The sequence below is a fragment of the Lutra lutra genome, chromosome 17 (genome assembly GCF_902655055.1).
Source record: "Lutra lutra chromosome 17, mLutLut1.2, whole genome shotgun sequence".
Classification (NCBI taxonomy): Eukaryota; Metazoa; Chordata; class Mammalia; order Carnivora; family Mustelidae; genus Lutra; species Lutra lutra.
Genome location: NC_062294.1, coordinates 13,122,917 through 13,142,458, shown reverse-complemented (window position 1 = coordinate 13,142,458; position 19,542 = coordinate 13,122,917). Strand labels below are relative to the sequence as shown.

The 19,542-nt window shown below is 42.8% G+C and overlaps 1 protein-coding gene across 2 annotated transcripts in view; it reads left to right on the top strand.

The window, feature by feature from the left end:
* The window catches only part of HYDIN (HYDIN axonemal central pair apparatus protein), a 403,917-nt gene that overhangs the window by 239,083 nt on the left and 145,292 nt on the right, over positions 1 to 19,542 (top strand). For both annotated transcript variants that reach the window (XM_047711407.1, XM_047711408.1), the window contains 5 exons: positions 402 to 640; positions 3,656 to 3,929; positions 5,715 to 5,858; positions 11,442 to 11,585; positions 16,564 to 16,877. In XM_047711407.1, the coding sequence (XP_047567363.1) occupies positions 402 to 640; positions 3,656 to 3,929; positions 5,715 to 5,858; positions 11,442 to 11,585; positions 16,564 to 16,877 (1,115 nt within the window). The remainder of the gene's footprint in view (positions 1 to 401; positions 641 to 3,655; positions 3,930 to 5,714; positions 5,859 to 11,441; positions 11,586 to 16,563; positions 16,878 to 19,542) is intronic.

Genomic DNA, 19,542 nt, shown 5'->3' with positions numbered 1-19,542 from the left:
CCTCATTATAACATCATAGAAACTTTGCCCTTGAAAAACACTTGTTTTAAAAATTACAGATTCCAGGAAAGATGCTGTACCTTCTGTTGGTATCTCAGAATTTGGAGATTAGAGCAGATCATTAGTATAAGCTTGCTAGAGAACAAAGAGATATAAAGAATCTTCACAGAGCATTCAAAAGTGGAATTGTAGGTTTGCTCTTCAGAATCAGATTGCTTTTTTTTTTCAGATTGCTTTTTGAAAAAAAGAAAAGCCAACAAACACCCAGCTGCTTTGATTCAAAAAAATAATGTTTGTCTCTGATGTGCAGTGCCAACCATTTGAAGTCTAGAGAGCTTTGACATGAGCAGAATGAGAAGCCAAGAATATCTTCACTGTTAACTTGTAGTCTTGTGTTGCAGGCACACAAAAAGTCCCTGTGGACAGTTGAACCCAGTGAGGGCATGGTTCCCCCGGAAACCGATCTTCAGCTGACACTGACGGCCAACGTGAACGACATCCTGACATTCAAAGACACGGTCATCTTGGACATAGAAAATAGCAGCACTTACCGGATTCCTGTCCAGGCTTCTGGAGTTGGTTCCACCATTGTCTCAGATAAGCCCTTTGCTCCAGAACTCAATTTGGGAGCACATTTTAGGTAGGGAGACTTCCTGGATTGATTCTTACAGATACTAGAGATGTTGCATTAGCTGAGCATCTCCTCTACCTTGAAGAACTTGTATTTCTTTTTAAAGATTTCATTTATTTATTTGACAGAGAGAGATCACAAGTAGATAGAGAGGCAGGCTCCGTGCTGAACAGAGAGCCTGATGCAGGACTTTATCCCAGGACCCTGAGATTATGACCTGAGCCAAAGGCAGAGGCTTAACCCACAGAGCCACCCAGACACCCTGAAAAACTATTTTAAGTAAATAGAACTAGCGTCTTTAGCCTCCCCTCCCTTTTCCTGTCTTTAATTTCCCTCCAAATGGGTACATCATCTGCCAGAAGACATTTCCTAGGCACAGCGTAGTGGAGTTCTCCAAGCTGTATCCCTCCACACTAGAGAAGAGAATTCTGGAAGTTCCTTTTTCTCTCAAACATATTGTGGCTTCTTTGTGACAAATTTAGAATCTCAGCCATGATGTCTCCTCTTCAATTCCAATGCACTGCTAATTCCTCTCCATGAATGTAGAAAAACAGACGCAACTCGGTGGTGACCTGAGTATAACTTGGAAGATTTAAAATGTATATTTTCAGTTATTGCAAGACTGGTAATTTTTCTGGTATTTAACAGGGGAGGATATATATGGGGGTTTATTCGTGGCTCCCCAGAGAAGTCACATGGCTGCTGCTAGTGGGCTCTTGGGGGCCAGCTGAATCTGGCCTGTCTGTGGCAATACTGTGAACAGATCTCAGAGGGGTGCTCCTGGCTGGTGTAACAGGCCTTGAAACCAAGATGGACACACTATACTTATAGAGGATGTGCCTGACAAAAATCAATTAGGGACCCTCCCCAAAAGCCCATCCACACCCCTTTTCCTCTGTTCCATCTACAACACAGGACACTTGATTGAAACTACATTAACCAATAGGCATGAAGTAACAGGTGAGTCAGATCGTTGAGTTGCACATGTTTTCAGAGAAGCATCCAATTACAGTTTTTGTGTCAACTAGGTATAAAAATACTCCTCTCCACCCATCTAGTGGCCATAAGCTAGGGCATTTTGTCATTGCGTACCATGCTTCTATTTCCAAATTTCTTGTTAAGTGCACTCAAATATAATTATAGAAAACAATACACTGCATGCCAGACTTAATTACATGTTCTCCTTAGTCTCAAATAGTGTCAGATAGCCCCCGAGGATTTTCTGACACTTGCCTAGAAATGGAGGGTTAGCTAATAGTTGTCTATGAATGGAGAAGCAAACAGCAGCTTTTAGCTGCCAATTTCTTCTCTGGACAAACCCTGTTGTTACTCTTTTCACCATAAAATCATGATGCCAGCAACCTCCAGGAGAAGCATCAAAAGCAGGGGTGGGCAAACAGCAGCCCACTGCCTGCTCCTGTAAATGCAGTCTTACTGGCACACAGCCGTGCCCATTCCTACACAGACATTTTCTGGGGCTCCTTTCACACTACAATGGAGAGTTGAGTTGTCGTGACAGACCACATGGCCCACTAAGTCTGAAGTATTTATTATTCATCTCTTTACAGAAACAGTTGGCCAACTTTTTTGAACGTAATTGTCTGAAGAAAAACCCATATGGCGCCTCTTCTGGTTGCGTATATTGGGGCAACGCCCTTAAATTTTCAGAGCTTCTATTTCTTTACCTATAAGATGCGAGAAGATATACTTATTATTACTGGGTTGCTGTGAGGATGAAAGATACACCTACCATGTACAAGTGACAGAGACACTGCCTACTTTATAAATAGTTTGTATTATTTATTTCCCTAAAGCCTGGACTTAACCATGAAGTCAAGCTGCTGTAGTAAACATGCTCTGTGGACACATATTTAGATAGAAATGGTTACACCTGACAGCTGGCAAATACTCATTATTTATCTGATGCTTCAACTTACTTATTAGATATGATGCTATTTGTAATGAGAAACAGAGGAGATGAAGTCTCAAAGCCTGATAAAATTTTAAAAATAAAAAAGTCCTCCGTTCTAAGATGAGTTTTCTCCCTGGGGGAAAAAAAATTTTAAGTAAGTTTATAAATCCATTATTTTATTTTATTTTTATGTTTCTAGGATTTTATATATTTATTTGAGAAAAAGATACAGAGATAGCAACAGAGAACATAAGCAGGGAGGAGAGGGAGAAGCAGGTTCCCCACTGAGCAGGGAGCCTGATGTGGGACTTGATCCCAGGACCCTGGGATCATGACCTGAGCTGAAGGCAGATGCTGAGATGAAGGCAGATTAATCAACTGAGCTACCAAGTGCCCCTAAATCAGTTTTTTAAAAAATACTAAACAAAATTATGTTTGAGCCAAGGTCTTAGAAATCCCAGTGTCTCACAAAGAGCCAATCAAGAGGTTCTTTATAAATATTTATAGTATAGATGAATGAACGAAGAAATGAATTCATGAATGAAATAGCAGCATTTTTAAAGGACTAGTCTGGGAAAAATGACTAATCCAGCTGAGGTTGTGGTCCATCATACAGTCCCCTTGAGCTCTGGCCGGGCTTGCTGGGTATGTGTGGTTTCTCTTCCAAGTGCCCTTCAAGTTGAGCACATCACAAGGCATTTTGCTCAGTCAGTGGAAATTTACTCAACAGGGGTTGAAATGTATTTCTCCTCCAGGAGGTATTTTGCCTTCCTTTCACTCCTCAGAATCATTTCTCATAAATTAGAGTGGTTTTCACACATACTGTGTCTGTGTTCTGTGCCCCTTCCCTGGTGATGGCAACTCAGGGACCAGACCCAGGTGCCGGACTCAAGGCTGTGGACTCCATTATGTTTTAATGGACATAAACCTGTCCCATTACTGTGGTGCCTCCTCATAGCCTCATCATGTAGCCTTCCTAAATTTAAAAAAAAATAATGTCCATTTCTTTACTCCTTTTTAAAATACTTTCAGAGGAGTAAATCCCAAGTGTGGAAAACTGAACAGAACACCCCAAAGCTGAGTGCTCTCAACCCCTGCCTCCTCTTTTCCAGCCTGGACACCTACTATTACCGCTTCAAGTTGACCAACAAAGGACGTCGGGTCCAACAGTTGTTCTGGATGAATGAAGATTTTCGTCCACAGGGCAAGCTGAGCAAGAAGGTCCTGGCTAAGAAGGGTCTTGCTAAGAGCCAGCCCCAACCTCAGGGCTCCCAGGAGTCCAGGGCGCCCCTGGGCCCCGTGTTTCAGCTCCATCCCGTCAGAATGGAGCTGTACCCTGACCAGACGATCGACGTGATACTCGAAGGCTATTCTGCTACTCCCAGGGTAAGAGGATAGCACATTAAAAGCTATTTTTCCCCTAAATAAATCTTTGCTCTATTTCTTAGGAGAGTCCCTTGACATTTATCTGAAGAAAGGATGTGGTTGCTCATTTCACACAGCACGGAGTTACCATGGCAGCACCCATTGCTCTCAGGGTTCAGCTCTGCTCAGTTTTCTGTTTGTTTCTATAGCTACCATGAGCTCAACCTTACACTGCCATTTCAAGTAGGTTCTCCTCCCCAGGGTCAGCAGGGACCAGCCAGCAAGTCTCTGGCAGAGGGATAGCCAGCGTTCAGCCAAAGCTAAGCCTCCTCTCAACACTTAGCAATATTAATTTCACATTTCTTCGAAAAGGATGTTTTTAGAGACACTCTCAGGCAACTCTCCTATCTAGGGATTGGGACATCCTTGGTCCCTTCCCTCTCAACCTGACACAACAGTTTCCTATTTATAACCATCATTGTTTTGCTTGTCAATTAAAAAGCTGAGTTATCGTCAGCTTTGATGTCCTGCTCATATTTATATCATCACTATTCTGCTTTAAACATTTAAGCAGTTCCAAATCATTGTCTGTTTATTCATATTCCCTCATAGAAATTGGAAACCATCAAAAAAATAAATGTCCTAAATCACACCTGAGCCTCTTCTGCCTCACAAACGCAGGCTCTGTGGATGTGAGATGATCATGCTTGAGCTCCTGCTGGTGTCACTAAAGTAGGAGATGATACTGAACTTTTTCCTCACGCAATAGAAAAGGGGAGAAATTGGTCTCCCAGCAGACAAGATGGGAAAGCCCGTCCTTTGCCTTAGCTCCTCTTGGGTCACAGACCTTTACCTCCTTTACATTCTTTCTTCACAGAGCATTTTCAGGCAAAACACATCCTCAGTGCAAAAATGAAAAGATTATTTCCCATTGTGGAGTGAATAATATGCTCTTTCTTTCTGATATTCAGGGATTCAGCCAACTTTTACCAGGTATGTACCCCACGACAAACACTGTGCTAGGCACTGAGGCTGCATGATGGCTAGAACGCAGCCCCTCATCTCAAGACACTGGCAGTCTGTTGCGGAGCACATCTACAGTGTTCTTGAGAGCTGATCATATTTTTAAAGGCATTAAATCTGAGCAGCTGGGATTCTAAATTCAGTTTAAGATTTACTAAAAGCTTCCCAGAATGTTCTTCCCTGTTGTAGTACATAATTGTAGTACATAATTGAGAAGAGACTTAAATTCATTAACATCCAAAACCTGAATATTCTTCAGTATAAACTATTTGAGATATCACTTCACTCTAAACCCTTTGTACTTTATAAAAATCTGGGCCTCTTGGGTCCAAAAAAATATTGGTTTCTATAGCATGATTTTTAAATACTCAAGAATGAAAGGCAACATTTTTCTAGCCGTAGCTCCTGACTAGCTTGATAAGAAATCTTGTATCTACCATTGAACTTTAAGCCCAGGATGGATTTTACCTGCCTCATCTGCCACTCTTCTGTATGTCCAGTCCCTAACCATCCTGATACATAATACATGTTAAACTGAATGTAAATCGATTGTGTCCTCAGGAGCAGTCAGAAACCAACACGGGATCCACCCAGGACATAGTCGGCCAATCAGACTTTAATAATAGTGTGACAGAGAGCAATCCCTGAAATGCACCGCTCAGAAGAATGTGCTTTTTCCCTGGGGTTTCCAGGCAGGTAGTTGAGAATTAGCTTGCTGATTGTTGAGAAGTAAGTTTTCGGAGCAATGGATATTCCAAAAGTGCTGGTGTATCTCCTCTACAGAAAGTCAAAGAAAAGCTGGTGTGCCATGCCATGATCGGGGCACAAAAGGGGAAGAGCTTGGTGATGACTGTGAATATCCTCTGTGAGTTTATAGCGCCGCTTATCCAGCTGTCCACAAAACAGCTCATATACCGACTGGAGAAGGTCAGTGCGGCTTGCTGTCCGAGGTGGGTCGGGGAGGGGTCAGCATGTTCACATTTTCATTTTGGAAGCTAAATTAATGGGAAGACTCTTGACACCCACCCCCAGCCAGCGTTTTTTAAGCTTCAGAGGCCAATACACATTGAATTAAAACTTCTGAATCTAAACCTACATTCCTCTGAAATGTAAATTGCGATGGAAATTCTACTTCCATCATTCCTGATTTAGAAGACCAAAGTAAGTGAAGGGGTATTCCAGCACACTGAAAATGCATTCTAGTTGATCTTTTTACTCTACTAGATTATATAAACATCACAGTATAGAAAGGGTTGGAGTAGAATTATTGATAATTATAATCAGTAGGAATAGGTGCCACTAGCAACCTCTTTGACCTCAGCCGTAGTAATTTCTTACTAGACACATCGCCGGAGGCGAGGGAAACAAAAGGAAACATAAACTGTTGGGACTTCATCAAGATATAAAGCTTCTGCACAGCAAAGGAAGGATTCACAAAACTAAAAGGCAGCCTGTATTTGCAAATGACATATCTGATAAAGGGTTAGTATCCAAAATCTATAAGGAACTTATCAAACTCAACACCCAAAGAACAAATAATCCATTTAAGACATGGGCAGAAGACATGAATAGACACTTCTGCAAAAAAAACACATCCAGATGGCTAACAGACAAAACAAAATATGCCCAACATCGCTCAGCATCAGGGAAATACTAATCAAAACCACAATGAAATGCCACCTCACACCAGTCAGAACAGCTCAAACTAACGCAAGAAACAACAGGTGTTGGTGAGGGTGAGGAGAAAGGGGAACCTCTTACACTGTTGGTGGGAATGCAAGCTGGTGCAGCCACTCTGGAAAACAGAATGGTGATTCCTCAAAAATAACACTAGAGCTACCCTATGATCCAGCAACTGCACTACTGGGTATTTACCCAAAGGATACAAAAATGCAGATTTGAAATGGTACACATACCCCAGTGTTTATAGCAGCATAATCAACAGTAGCTGAACTATGGAGAGAGCCCAAATGTCCATCAAATGATGAATGGTTAAAGATGCGATAGATATAGTAGAATATTACTCAGCCATCAAAAAAATGAAATCTTGCCATTCATGAAGACACAGATGGAGCTAGAGTGTATTATGCTAAGTGAAATAAGTCAGTCAGAGGAAGACAGATACCATGTGATTTCATATGTGGAGTCTAAGAAAACAGATGAACATATCAGACGGGGAAAAGAAGAAGAGAGGGAAACAAACTGGAACAGACTGTTAATGACAGGGAACAAACTAAGGGTTGCTGGAGGGAGGTGGGTAGGGGATGGGCTGGATGGGTGATGGACATTAAGGAGGGCACTTCTGAGGAACACTGGGTGTTGTATGTAAGTGATCAATCACTGAATTCTACTCCAGAAATCAATATTGCACTGTATGTTAAATAACTAGAATTTAAATAAAAATTTGAGGAAAAAAAAAAAGAATAGCCACCATTTAACTGAATGGTATCCAGTGGCGTCAACCTGTGCTTCTCACATGCACTTTCCCAGCTGTTTCCTCACGACAATCTGTGCTGTAGCTTCTGTTGTCATTCCCATCGCACGTGTGAGGAAATGGAGATGGAAGTTAAGCTGTTATGCAGATCACCTAACACCGCCTGAGAATTATCAACTTAAACAGATTCACAGTCTAATTTATGTGGCTATAAATGCCCATGACTTTATGTGGCCATTAGGGACATGCAATGAATGGCGAAGGCAGAAGATGGGAGAAGCTAGGAATGGTCACTGCTCAGTGCAGGGGGTCAGGATGGTGAGGAGGTGGGCAACAAATCACAGCAGGATGTTGCCTATTCCTAGGCAGACTTACATCCTAGAATTACGTAAAATCCAAACCAGAGACGTAGAGAATATCTCTTCCAAGCTGAGGACTGTATTGGTGCTAGAAATCTGGTGAACCAGCCTGACATAGTCAAAGGTAAGAGACTGGTTGAGGTTACAGACTAAACAAATTATTAAAATTATTTGTTTAAGATTCAATTTTAAACAGTGCCATGGAAAAGAGTTAAAAGGCTCTGTGAGAACATGTCTTGGAGACATGGCTTTATTTGTACATGTGGTCACAGAGGGCTTCCTTCAGCAAGGGCCTCACACTGAGACTTGAAGAAGAAATAGAAGTTAGTCTGGTGACGAGAGCAGGGCAGAGAATCACAAGCAGAGGGAACAGCACATACAAAGGGCCTGAGTTAGGAAAGAGGTTGGGAGTATACAGAACTGAACGGTCACCTTAGAGAATGTGCCCAGGAGGTCCATCTAGAGAAAATGGGCAGAGGCCAGATGAGTTTGGCATGACTGGGAGGCATGTTCTCAACTTCGGGTTTTGTTCTAGGTGGCCATTGGAGGGCTATAGGCAGGGAGAGGAGTGACATGGTCAGATTTATTCATTGGAACAGTCATACTGGCTGCCTAATGGAATATTTATCAAGGCCTACCACATACCAGGCACTGTGTTGAGACTAGGGATAGAACAGTGAGAATAGTCCCTCCCAGATGAACCTCACAGCCAACTGGGAAAACTAAGTATTAATTAAGCTGTTGTTCCATAGTGTGGAACATATGTAATCAAAGTTAGGTCCTGATGTGGTGTCCTACAGATGGACTAAGTTTGGCAGTGCCTAACTGATTATGGGGCAATCCACCAGGAATCATTTTGTTACCTGGAGACTCGCAAGAGAATGTTCAAGACCATTGTTTCTGGTAGTGGATTCCATTATATTTTGTTCATATTAAACATCTCTTGAGTATCCACCATAGATAAAGTGCTCTGCTAGGAGATGAATAAGGGAGCTTATAATCAAGGAAGGGAGGGCAGGTGTACAAGTTCACTTCAAGCCAACAGATAATTTTGCGGCACTTACATCTTATGGCAGCAAAGACCCAGCAAAACCCTGGCTTAATAGGCTAGTGGGGAAAGTAGACTTTGAAGAAGTAGAATAGGAGTTTCAGCTACAGGATGGTCAACTGTGACAAGCTGTATGAGATATGTAAAAATTAATACTACACGAGTTCCTGTTTAGTTATTATGTTTTCATTGCTCTATCTTAAAATTTTCCATTTAAAGTAATCAGGAGAGATATTTATTGGCAACAGCTGCACCAAATTCAGTGGCATTGCATTTCCTCTAAATTTGGTTATTCAGAGAAAATTCAGGGAATATTTATTGAATATTTTATGCAAGACATTATAGTGTATGTTAAATATGCAGCCTGGTTTCTTATTAGGTTTTTTTTTTTGTGAGCCTATAAACACTCATAAAAATGTGTGCATAGTGTTCCTTTCCTTCTTTTTATATCCTTAAGCCTTGGGTTTTTTTAAAATTCTTGTTTAAATCTCTGTTATCACTAGAATAAAAGAGCAAATATTTTGAATATGGTAGCGACTTATTGAATTAAGAAACAAATTGTCATAACTCTGTGTTCGTTTGTTTTTGCCCTTCTCTTCTTCCCCCCAAATATCATAATTGTGAACTTTGTTCAACTACTCTGTTTTTCATTATTTCCCACTCACATGTAAGCCATATCAGGGACAATGAAGAAATGCAACTTTATTACCCAGCAGGCACAAGAGGCCTGTTGGTGTTGGCGTTCAGAGTTAATTACGTAACACCCAATTATCTGTCCTGCCTCTTTGGGGGCTCAAGGCAGTGGGCCTGATTTAGGACGTTAGACTCTGACGATACCAGCCCTGCCTATGAGAAGAGTTCTTCTATAACCATTTCCTCAGATTTGATCCACTTTATAACTATGGTACCATTCATAACCACACAGATGAAGCCACATCTCTGTGGAATTGAAAAGGTCAACTGAAAGTAGCAGCCAGTTTGCTTCATGAAGTCCAGCAGCAAATTCTGTCTCCTGATATGTGGGGAGACAAACAACCCAGAAAGAAGGGGTCATTTTAAAATAGAATGGCTCTGTGTGTATTGACTCCTTCTTATCGCTAACCTCTAAATGGCCTATTGCCAAAACCAACCAAGTATGGCTTCTTCGCGTCACGGCTTCCTGAGGTGACAGAGCTGTCTGAAGGAAGGTCACTGGGTGGTTAGCCTTTGTATGGCCCCAAGGTGCTGCTTCATCTCTTCCCCAAACTGTATTATATCATCTGCAAATACAAGGTGAAGTCAGTACCTGTATTAGAGGGAGGGAAACAATGGCTGGCATCTCACGCCAGGTGCCAGACTGAACCCCTGAAAGAACTCTGGGCATGCACAGGGGACCAGTGGAGTACAACTAAGGCAGAGGAGGCTTAAGCCAGCTGTTAAACACTGAATGTTTGTGTCCCCCCGAGCCCCCGACCTCAGATTCATAGACTGAACTCCTAATCCCCAGTGTGATGATGCTGGAGGTGGAGGCCTTTGGGAGATAATGAAGACAGAGCCCTCAGGAATGGGATGAGTGCCCTGAAATTCGAGACAAGAGAGATGATCTCCTTCTCAGCCATGTGAGAAGACAGCCGTCTAAGCCAGACACCAGATCTGCTGGCACCTTGATCTTGGACTTTCTAGCCTCCAGAACTCTGAGACATAAATGTCTGTTGCTTAAAGCACCCTGTCTATGACATTCATTATAGCAGCCCAGACTGACAGAGACATCACCAGCTCTGGTTCCCCGAGCCCTTCAGAGCTAGAACCAGGGGACAGGGACCACAGCAGAAGGAAGACTGTGTCAAACAAAGAAGCAGGGACAGAGTCTGACCAAAATATTCAATCAGAAGGATTTAACTGAAATTGGAACAAGGAGAAAAAGCAAATCAAAACAATGAGGCCTGGTGAAAACAGGCTAGAGTTGTGGGCACGATTGGTGGAAGGCTCTCTTTGGAACCTGGAGACTGAGCTTGTGGTTGCCTCCTGCTGATATTAAAGGATACCCTTTCCACAGCACACGAGAAATAACATGGGCTCCCACATCAGAATGAGAAAAATGTTCAGCTAAAGATCCATTTCTGATGCTTTCTCCAGTTGAAAAACTAAATTTGATGTGTCTAAGAAAGTGAAAAGAAGCTTCTAAATCAACTATCCCAGTCTTACCAGGAAAAATGTACAGGAAATGGTTGTGACCATTTGTCACTGTAACAATATATTGCAAACATATAAATTTTTGCAAATTGGATATTTTAAGCATAGAAGAAATATCATATAAGGAAAATATTCTGTTCATTATAATGAGGCAGGGTTCTTCTACAAGATATCACTAATTTATTAAATTTTGTTTTATGATACTAGAAGCCGATAGTAACAGTACTATCCAGAGGCATGGCTTGTATAGGTGTGTTTACCCTGGTGACAAGAGAGTAAGAAAACTAATCCGTGTTTTCTGGCTTACGTAAGTTCATTTATCAGTAGTCCACTATAAATTCCAAATGATTTATTTAAATCCGTTCAAGAGAAAAAGGCAGAGAGCAAGGATGGGTAGGGAATGCTAATTTTACTGTTAACAATGAACATGAGACTTTGGCTGCTAAAGGCTTACTATTTTTGCCATAACTCGCTTTCCTCTTTTTCCTCTTTTGCAGAAACCTAACACTATCCTGGAACCTGATTACCAGCCCTTGGTTATAAAGAACATTTCCACTCTGCCTGTGAATGTGTTACTTTCAACAAGCGGACCCTTCTTTATCTGCGAGACTGATAAATCTCCCCTGCCACTAATTCCTGAGGTAAGTTGACAGAAGGCTGTCCTAACGAGCTCCTGGGAGAGTTGTTGTGTGACAAAGGAAGAGAACAATGTCAGTATACTATCTAATTTCCATCTAGACAAATAGAAAGAATTCAAGAAACAAAGAGGGAAGAATATAGAAACTTTTAAATGTCATAAACTCCAATGTCAACCTAACTATTATTAACAGTGTAAGAACTTTGGCTCATTATGATGACCCTTCATTCCTGCCTATTGGAATCTCCAGAAAACAGTGACTTCCCACTGATGACAATAGAGATCTTTTAATTCTACTTTCTCAAATCGGACCAAAGCTCTCTACTCTAGCCAACAGGGAAGTAGCTAAAACCAGTCCCTAGACCAGAGAGCCCATCTCCAGATACTAAGAAATCCAAACCGGGCTGAAGGAGAAGGCTGTGAGCTTACTGAGCCCCCGGTCTGAGTCAGGACGCAGTGTTCTCTAAATATCCCTACAGGATCACCGCCATGGTTCTTTGCTGGGCATGAGGACGCCAGGGAAATGGCCAGGCCATAGGGTAGGTGGCACAGAAGAGCCGTAGGGAAGGAGGGAAGGAGAGAAGGAGAAGCCAGATCCCCACACCACTGTGCTCAGCTTCCCAGGCTAGGGAGACAGCTCATGAAGGAGTAACATAAAGGAGGAAGGGAGGCCAGGCAGTGACAGTGCGATCTCAGAAGAGGGAACCTATGACTGAAGATTTGCTGTGAGACTCACTCAGGGAAATGGATCCTGGGGGGAGTGGGGGGGGGACAGAACTGCTTAGGGGGAGTGTTGCCTACGGTACCCAGCTGGTGGCTGTAAACTGCATGACCACACTCCCCTCCCCACCCCCAGTTCTTTACTGGGTTACCTTTAAGCCTGAGCTGGAGAAAAAAAACAGCTAAGATCTTTGAACAGAGGAATAAAAGACAGAAGAGGCAGAAGAAAAACCTACTGCCAGGGAACCTACACAAGGAAGAAGACCAAAAGTATAAATGTTGTTCTGTACAGTCTCAAAGAAATGATAGATGGTATGACCTATCTTTAAAAAAAAAAAAAAAAAAAAAAAACAACAACTTAAAGATGAGATACAAGTGTTCTAAGTGGAGACAAAGACTAAACTCAGCGCAAAGGAGAACAAGTGGGATGACAAAATGAAAATTCAGACCTGACCAGCTTTCTCAGTCTGGGTGGTAGATAAGACCCACTCTCTTGTCCTTCCTGAAACCTTAAGATAAAAGTAAAAATGATCAGAAGGAAAGAAGCCCAGAACAATAAAATCAAGTGAGAAGAGCATAGAGATAACCAAATAATGAGAGATTTGAACAAATTCTAGAAGAGAGAATGAGGATGGAATGGGTTGACAAAAAGCCACAAAAACCTGCATTCTAGAAAATTCTCCAGTGAAATCTCAAAGATGTTGGAGTCATTCAGCCTAAATAGCCTGAGCTCAGAGGTAAGAAGTGTGAAGCAAGCACTAGAAATAGAGGAATTCCACATGCACTAGACAGCTGTCCCTCCTGACCCCACACAAAAAATATGGGCAGCTGGCTCTTATCCTAAGACCTAAAGATACATGCTCTTTCCCAGAGAAATTGATAAAAATGTCAGGGGAAATTTAATGTTTCTAGTGTGAGTTTCACCCCTTCAGCATTATGCCTGGCATCTGGGGTGTGTCCACAACTTGATCATCCCGTCTCTGCCCAAGGAAGCTATTCTGTGGACCAGCCCTATAATACAAATTGAGACATGACAGCCTCTGGATTGTTGGGATGCCAGGTTGGGTCAGGAACTACCACTTCTTGTTGTAACTCTTAAAGCGCAGTCTGACCTTTCATATTATTTGCATATATAACTTTAATAAAAGCATATGTACAGTTTAAAAAAATAAAGAGCCCCTACAAATCAATAGGAAAAATACCAACAGCCCATTAGGAAAATAGACAAGGAAAATGAACAGAGTTCACCTAAAGAAAAATAAAGCAGTTCTTAAACATGAAAATGTGCTCAACTTTAATTACATTAGAAGAAGTGAAATTCAAATTATGATGAAACACATTTTTTTCCTATAAGATTAGCAAAGAGCAAAAATTGGGTAGTTTTCTGTGTTGGGAAGGCATGTGGAAACAGTGTTGGGGAAGTTATACATCAGGTGATATTGCTACAGCTGTTAAAATTTAAATTTTAAATTTTAATTTAAAATTTTAAATGCCCATACCCTTTGACCTACTTCTTCTATTGCTAAGAATTTACCCTTCAGCTGAATTTACCCTTCAGCAAGAATATTCATTGCGGCATTGATAATAAGAGCAAAATATCTATCAGTAGGAGATTGGTTAAGTCAATGTTGGCAGAATTTTATGATAGAATAAAATGCTGCTACAAGGCAACTCCATATGCACTGATGGGTGATCTCCCAGTGGAAAAAGCAAGTTGTGGAACAGGAGTGCACAGTGTGCTCTCATGTGTATAAAAATTTTTTTAAAAATACATACATGAACATGACTATCTATTCATACACTATCTCCAACAAGGATAAGCAACACGCTTGTGACCTTGGTTACTTCAGGGGAGGGGAACTAGTTGGCTTGAATAAGAGGTTTTGATTTTTTAAAATAAGTCCATACCTTGTCCTAGGACAGAATGTTATGAAATATTCAACAGTGAGACATATCTTAGTGAAGTTCCTGGTCTTACTGAGACCCAAAGAGTTCTATGGTCTCTAAGCAGAAAAGAAAGGGCCCGTCAAGGGAGGAGTTTAGACTCAGCACAGACTTCTCCATGATAATACTTAATGCCAGATGACAAGGGAGCAATTACTACAGAGCTTTCCAAGAAAGAGCAACCCAGCTACTGTCTTTTGAGTGTAAAGACAACAGGCAGACATTCTCAGAATGCGAGAATCAATGAACACAGCATTCAGACAACTGGGGCCAATGAAATACAACAGGAGAAAGAACATACAATGCAGGAGAAGAACCGAATAAAGCACACGGCAATGGAAAACCCTCTAAGGGAAAGACTGGTGGGAAGCACTGAGCCCATTCAACTGTAGAACTGAGATTACACGACTTTGATGGTTATGACTTGGGAACAGAATGTTTGAAAGCTCTACATTTAAAAAGGAACACGACAGCCACTAAAAACTGGGAGATGCAGGGAGCAGAAGTGTGTTGATATTTCCTTCCTTTTTACAGACGGCATCAGTAAGCTATTATCTAAATTTGAAACTGCTTAATATTTAGCTATCTTCTTGATCATAAAGGGATACTAGTAGTAATCGGCTTTCATATACCATACTTGCACTGTGTGCCAGGCACTGCTCTGAACACATTACATAAATATTAACTCATTTTAGCCTCTTAAAAAAAAACTAGGGACTGTTATCACCCCTATTTCGCAGATAGAGAAGCTGAGGTCTAGGAAGGCTAGGCAGCTTTCCTCAAATTCACAGACCTGGTAACTGGCAGAAGCCAGATTTGGACCCAAGCAGTCTGGCTCCAGAGTCAGAATATTTTTTTTCAGGTGGTTTTTTGTTTTTGTTTTTGTTTTTAGGAAAAACCCAAATACTTAAAAAAAAATAAATTAGTCTAATTTCATTTTTTGTAAAAATCATATTTACCCATCCGTTCTGTCTGGACTCATGTTTAAAAAACATTAACTCTGAGAAATAATATGTGGTGACATTGTAGATGAGTTTCTCCTTTCTCCTCTTTGTGCTTTTACACATAATGCAGCCTTCTGCAGCTGTGTATCGTTTCTACAAAACGACAAAGGGGAGAAAGCCTTTAAGTCAATCTTCGAAGATACTGAAATGGCAGGCATCGCAGTCACTAGTGCTGGACATGGCGGCAGCCGCAGGAATGTGCTGTCGGTGTGCCCTGGCCACCCGCACAGATGGCCTCAGTGCTCCGCGGATGGGATGAGCTGACTGAATGGTCCCTGCCCTTCCTCTGGTTCTTGAATCAGGTGATTGGCTTTAGCCACTGAAGCCATCTAATCCTGTCACACTGAGGTACACAGGGAAACACCTGAACCCTCGAACTCCCAACTCCCGCAGAGAGGCAAGAGCTCTGTAAAACACTTAGTCCTGCCTCTGACTGCCTCGGGGCACTTTCTGCAAAACCAGGAGGTGCCTTTCCCGTGGATTAACTGTGGGAACTGAGCAACTCCTGGGAAAGCCAACTGGAAGCCAGGCTTTGTATCCTAAGGTGTTCCAGCGGCCTTGGAGGCAAGGAACACATGGGGATTTGCATCAGAGAGAGAAAAGGATAAACACCGTCCACTAAACAAACTCTGCCAAGCTCCCGAGTGTCATTTTAAGTTGAATGGAAAACAGCAGAAAGTAGCTAACACTGTGCTTAAGAGTTAGAATTGCAGACAGGAGTAAAGAAATTAAATTGCCTCATCCATCCCTTTCTGGGTCACCTGCTCCAGAGCCCCTCCCCCAGGGCTGTAGAAGGCTTTTTAAACATTTCTTAAGCAGCGGATTTTTCCCACTTGTCTAGGAAGAGCATTTTAAACTCTAATTCATTTCCAGTTAAGAGTATTTTATAATAGTTATTCATTGCAGACTTTCCCTTTTGCAACTCCTCAATCCTTGTCACTCCACAACTATTACCAAAATCCTTTCCTTCAGATGATTCTTATCCAGATTCTCCTTGCTTTTGTTTCCAACTAATAAAATATGTGTGTGTGCATTTATGTATATAAAATACCTATAGTTATCGATATAGTATAGATATCTACATAGATTTAGATATACTAGCTATTTAATTATGCATAGGTGTGAACATATAATGAGGGACCAAAGAAGTGTGGATATATATGCATTTCGTACGAATCTGTGTGTACAGATGTGTGCATCTGTGTCTGTGTATGTGTATGAATTCATATAGCTCACTGTGGTTATCCTGTTTCATGGAGCTTGTTGGAAATGCACAGCACAAAAGTTAGTAATTCCCCATTATTTTGCTTGTAGCCCCTTAAACTGGAGATTGATGGAGAAAAAAAGTTGCTGGTCAAATTCGACCCTTCCTACAGAAATGATTTGAACAATTGGGTGGCAGAAGAGATTCTAGCGATCAAATACGTAGAGCACCCCCAAGTAGACAGCCTGAACCTGCGGGGGGAAGTGAACTACCCCAACCTCAGCTTTGAGACCACGGAGCTGGATTTCGGCTGTATCCTGAACGACACCGAGGTCATTCGATACGTGACGATCACCAACTGCAGCCCCTTGCTGGTGAAGTTCCGCTGGTTCTTCCTGGTGGACGACGAGGAAAATCAGATCAGGTACCACGTGCCCGGCAGTCCCTCACAGCCCTTCTCTGCTGGTCATTCTCCTCTCCTGCGGGCTTTGCACTGGGTTTCCCGAATTCCATGTGCTGATCTCTCGAGTTTCAGTTCTGACAGCTAATTATTAACAGAAAGAACAAAGGGCCTCAAATCATGGTTCATCCTAGATTTTTGAACAGGAAGAGCAGATAAAACATCTTTGAAAACACCAATTACCCCCAGATTAGCAGCACAATATCCATAAGCCTGCTTTAATTTTGAATCAAGTGGTTGGATCATTAGAAATTCGCTGCTAAAAAAATGAAGTCTTTATAGCATTCTCTTAAGCATTTCAAAACCAAAGCATAAATCAAGGATTACGATACAGGGAATATGTGCTGCACTGAGCTCCATGCTCTACATATTTCAGTGGGTTTCAGTCTACCCCATATATATGCACACGTGTCCATGCAGACGTACATATCTGCACAAGGCAGTGGGAGGTGGTGCGTGCCAAAAGAGGAAAGCCGTCTCCACAATATTTGGATTTCGAAGTGTCTCTCTGTTCAATTAAGAGCTAAATCCAAACTTAATTTGGAAAACACTCCTTAAAAGAATATAAACAGCCTGTTTCAGGCCTCAGGAACATTTTCTTGGGAGTCCAAAGCCGCCTTCTTGGGTGTTCAGCCGGCTCTGTGTCCAGCGCCTGAACGTCCAGTAGCCACTCTGAGTGGGGAAGACTCATGTTGTTTCCTCGGCTTATCGGTACTTCCCGTATGCAGCCCTCATCTTGTAGATGACAGCCAGCTTTCCCCTTCCCTTGCGTGTTACCACGGTAACCACTGCTTGCTCTGGATGTCTTCTGAAGACATCTAATAGCATTGAAGCCAGGCCGGGGCCTGAACGACGGGCCCTGCTCGTTAGGTGCCAAGGACTGTTTCGGTTTGGGATGAAATCAGCCAACCTGACCTAATGAGCTTTGAATACCAGATTCTGTGAAATTATTTTTGATGTAACATAGCGACATGAATTTATTCTATCTGGGAGCAAGGGACATGCTTTGCTTCTTTTTCATTTTTGAGAGGCCATTTCCATAATTAAAATAATGGCGTTTTGAAAATGTGCTTGACCAATCCTGGAGACGATGCACTTAATTTTTCATTGGTTTGAGTATCTTTTTAACCATTTACCCCTCTGTCTTCAGGATCTTCCTATATCTCAATATCAAACTTTTGCTTATAATTCATTTGTTCACTCATTCACTCAGGAAACATTTGATAAGTGACTCTTACACATCAGACAGTGTGAGGTGTCAGGGATATAAAAGTAAGACATTATCCCGGGCCTGAGGCTCTTGGGGAAGCAGAGGGAACATGTGATCACACCAGACTCTGAGGAAGGACAGAGCGGGGATGACAGCCCAGAGGGATCCAAGAAGGCTGTCCTGAGAAGCACATTCCAGTGACTCTGGCAGAGCCACGAGGAAACACTCTGCCTCACAGGAATAGCATGTTTATGTTGCTGGGGTTCATGGATTCCATTCTGTCACAAGTGACAGGAAACCTGATCCCAAACAAAAACAAGAAGGAAAGGACATTCACTGGCTCCTACAACTCAAAAGTCCAGATCCACTCTGGCTTCCGGCCCAGCTGAAAGCGAGGCTCAAACAGTGTCACCAGACCCAGGCACCCCATCCCCCAGCTCTGCTCTCTCTCGTGTGTTAGCCAAGTTCTCAGGCCAGCTTTTCTCCCCTGGTCCGCACATGGCTGCTGACACTCCTGGGGCTGCATCCTTGCAGACCTGAGCTCCCAGAAAGGAACATTAGGCCGTGTACCAGAACTCTCTGGAGATTCACTCTGATTGGACCAACTCAGTCCCATTTCCTGTCCTCTCCCCAAGTCAGTGGCTCCACGGAGGGCAAAGCACTGATCAGGGCGGGCCTGGGCCACCTGCCCCACACCAAGGGCTGCCGTGGTGACCTCAGAACTCCATGGACTGAATGGGGTAGAAGTGGGGCAGATCTGCAGGCAAAAGCTGATGTGTTGGAGGACGAATGCTGGAAGGGCAAGGATGCATCTATCTACAGTGTCCGCAGAGGGCCCGTCAGTGCGGCTGCTGGGCAGACTTCACCGGCCAGGGAGAAGCCAGGGAGAAGTCTGGGCTATAGATGGACAGTCGTGTATGAGAGGCCTGGTGTCCAGGATAAGGAGTTTAGACTTTTGAAAGCAGTGGGGAGATTTGTAATCAAGAGGCAACAAAGTCAGCTTTTTTTTTTCTTCAGAAAGAAAACTCAGCCTCATTCAACATAACTCCCCAACCCTCCTTTAGAAACACCTGCCTTCCTTGCTTTGAGTAACAGTGTGCTCTCCTGCTTTCCAGCTTCACCCCTCGACCTTCCAGTCCTCCTCACCCAGGAACAGGTGCACTGTGTGGGGGACACAGGGCTTCCTTCCAGGCCCCGCTCTTCTTGGCGAAGGCAGTTAACCCCTGCCGCCACAGAGGTTCCCGTGCCTCTCCACCTAGACCCTCTGCGGGGTCCCAAGAGCGTCTCCTTCTTGACCTCTCCTCTTGGGTGTTTCTCGGGTGACTCATGTCTAACATGGCCCATGCCAAATTCGGACTCTTCGCTGGCCCCTCCCTGCCTCTCTTCCAGGGCCCCCCATCGCCAAGAGTGACAGCGCTG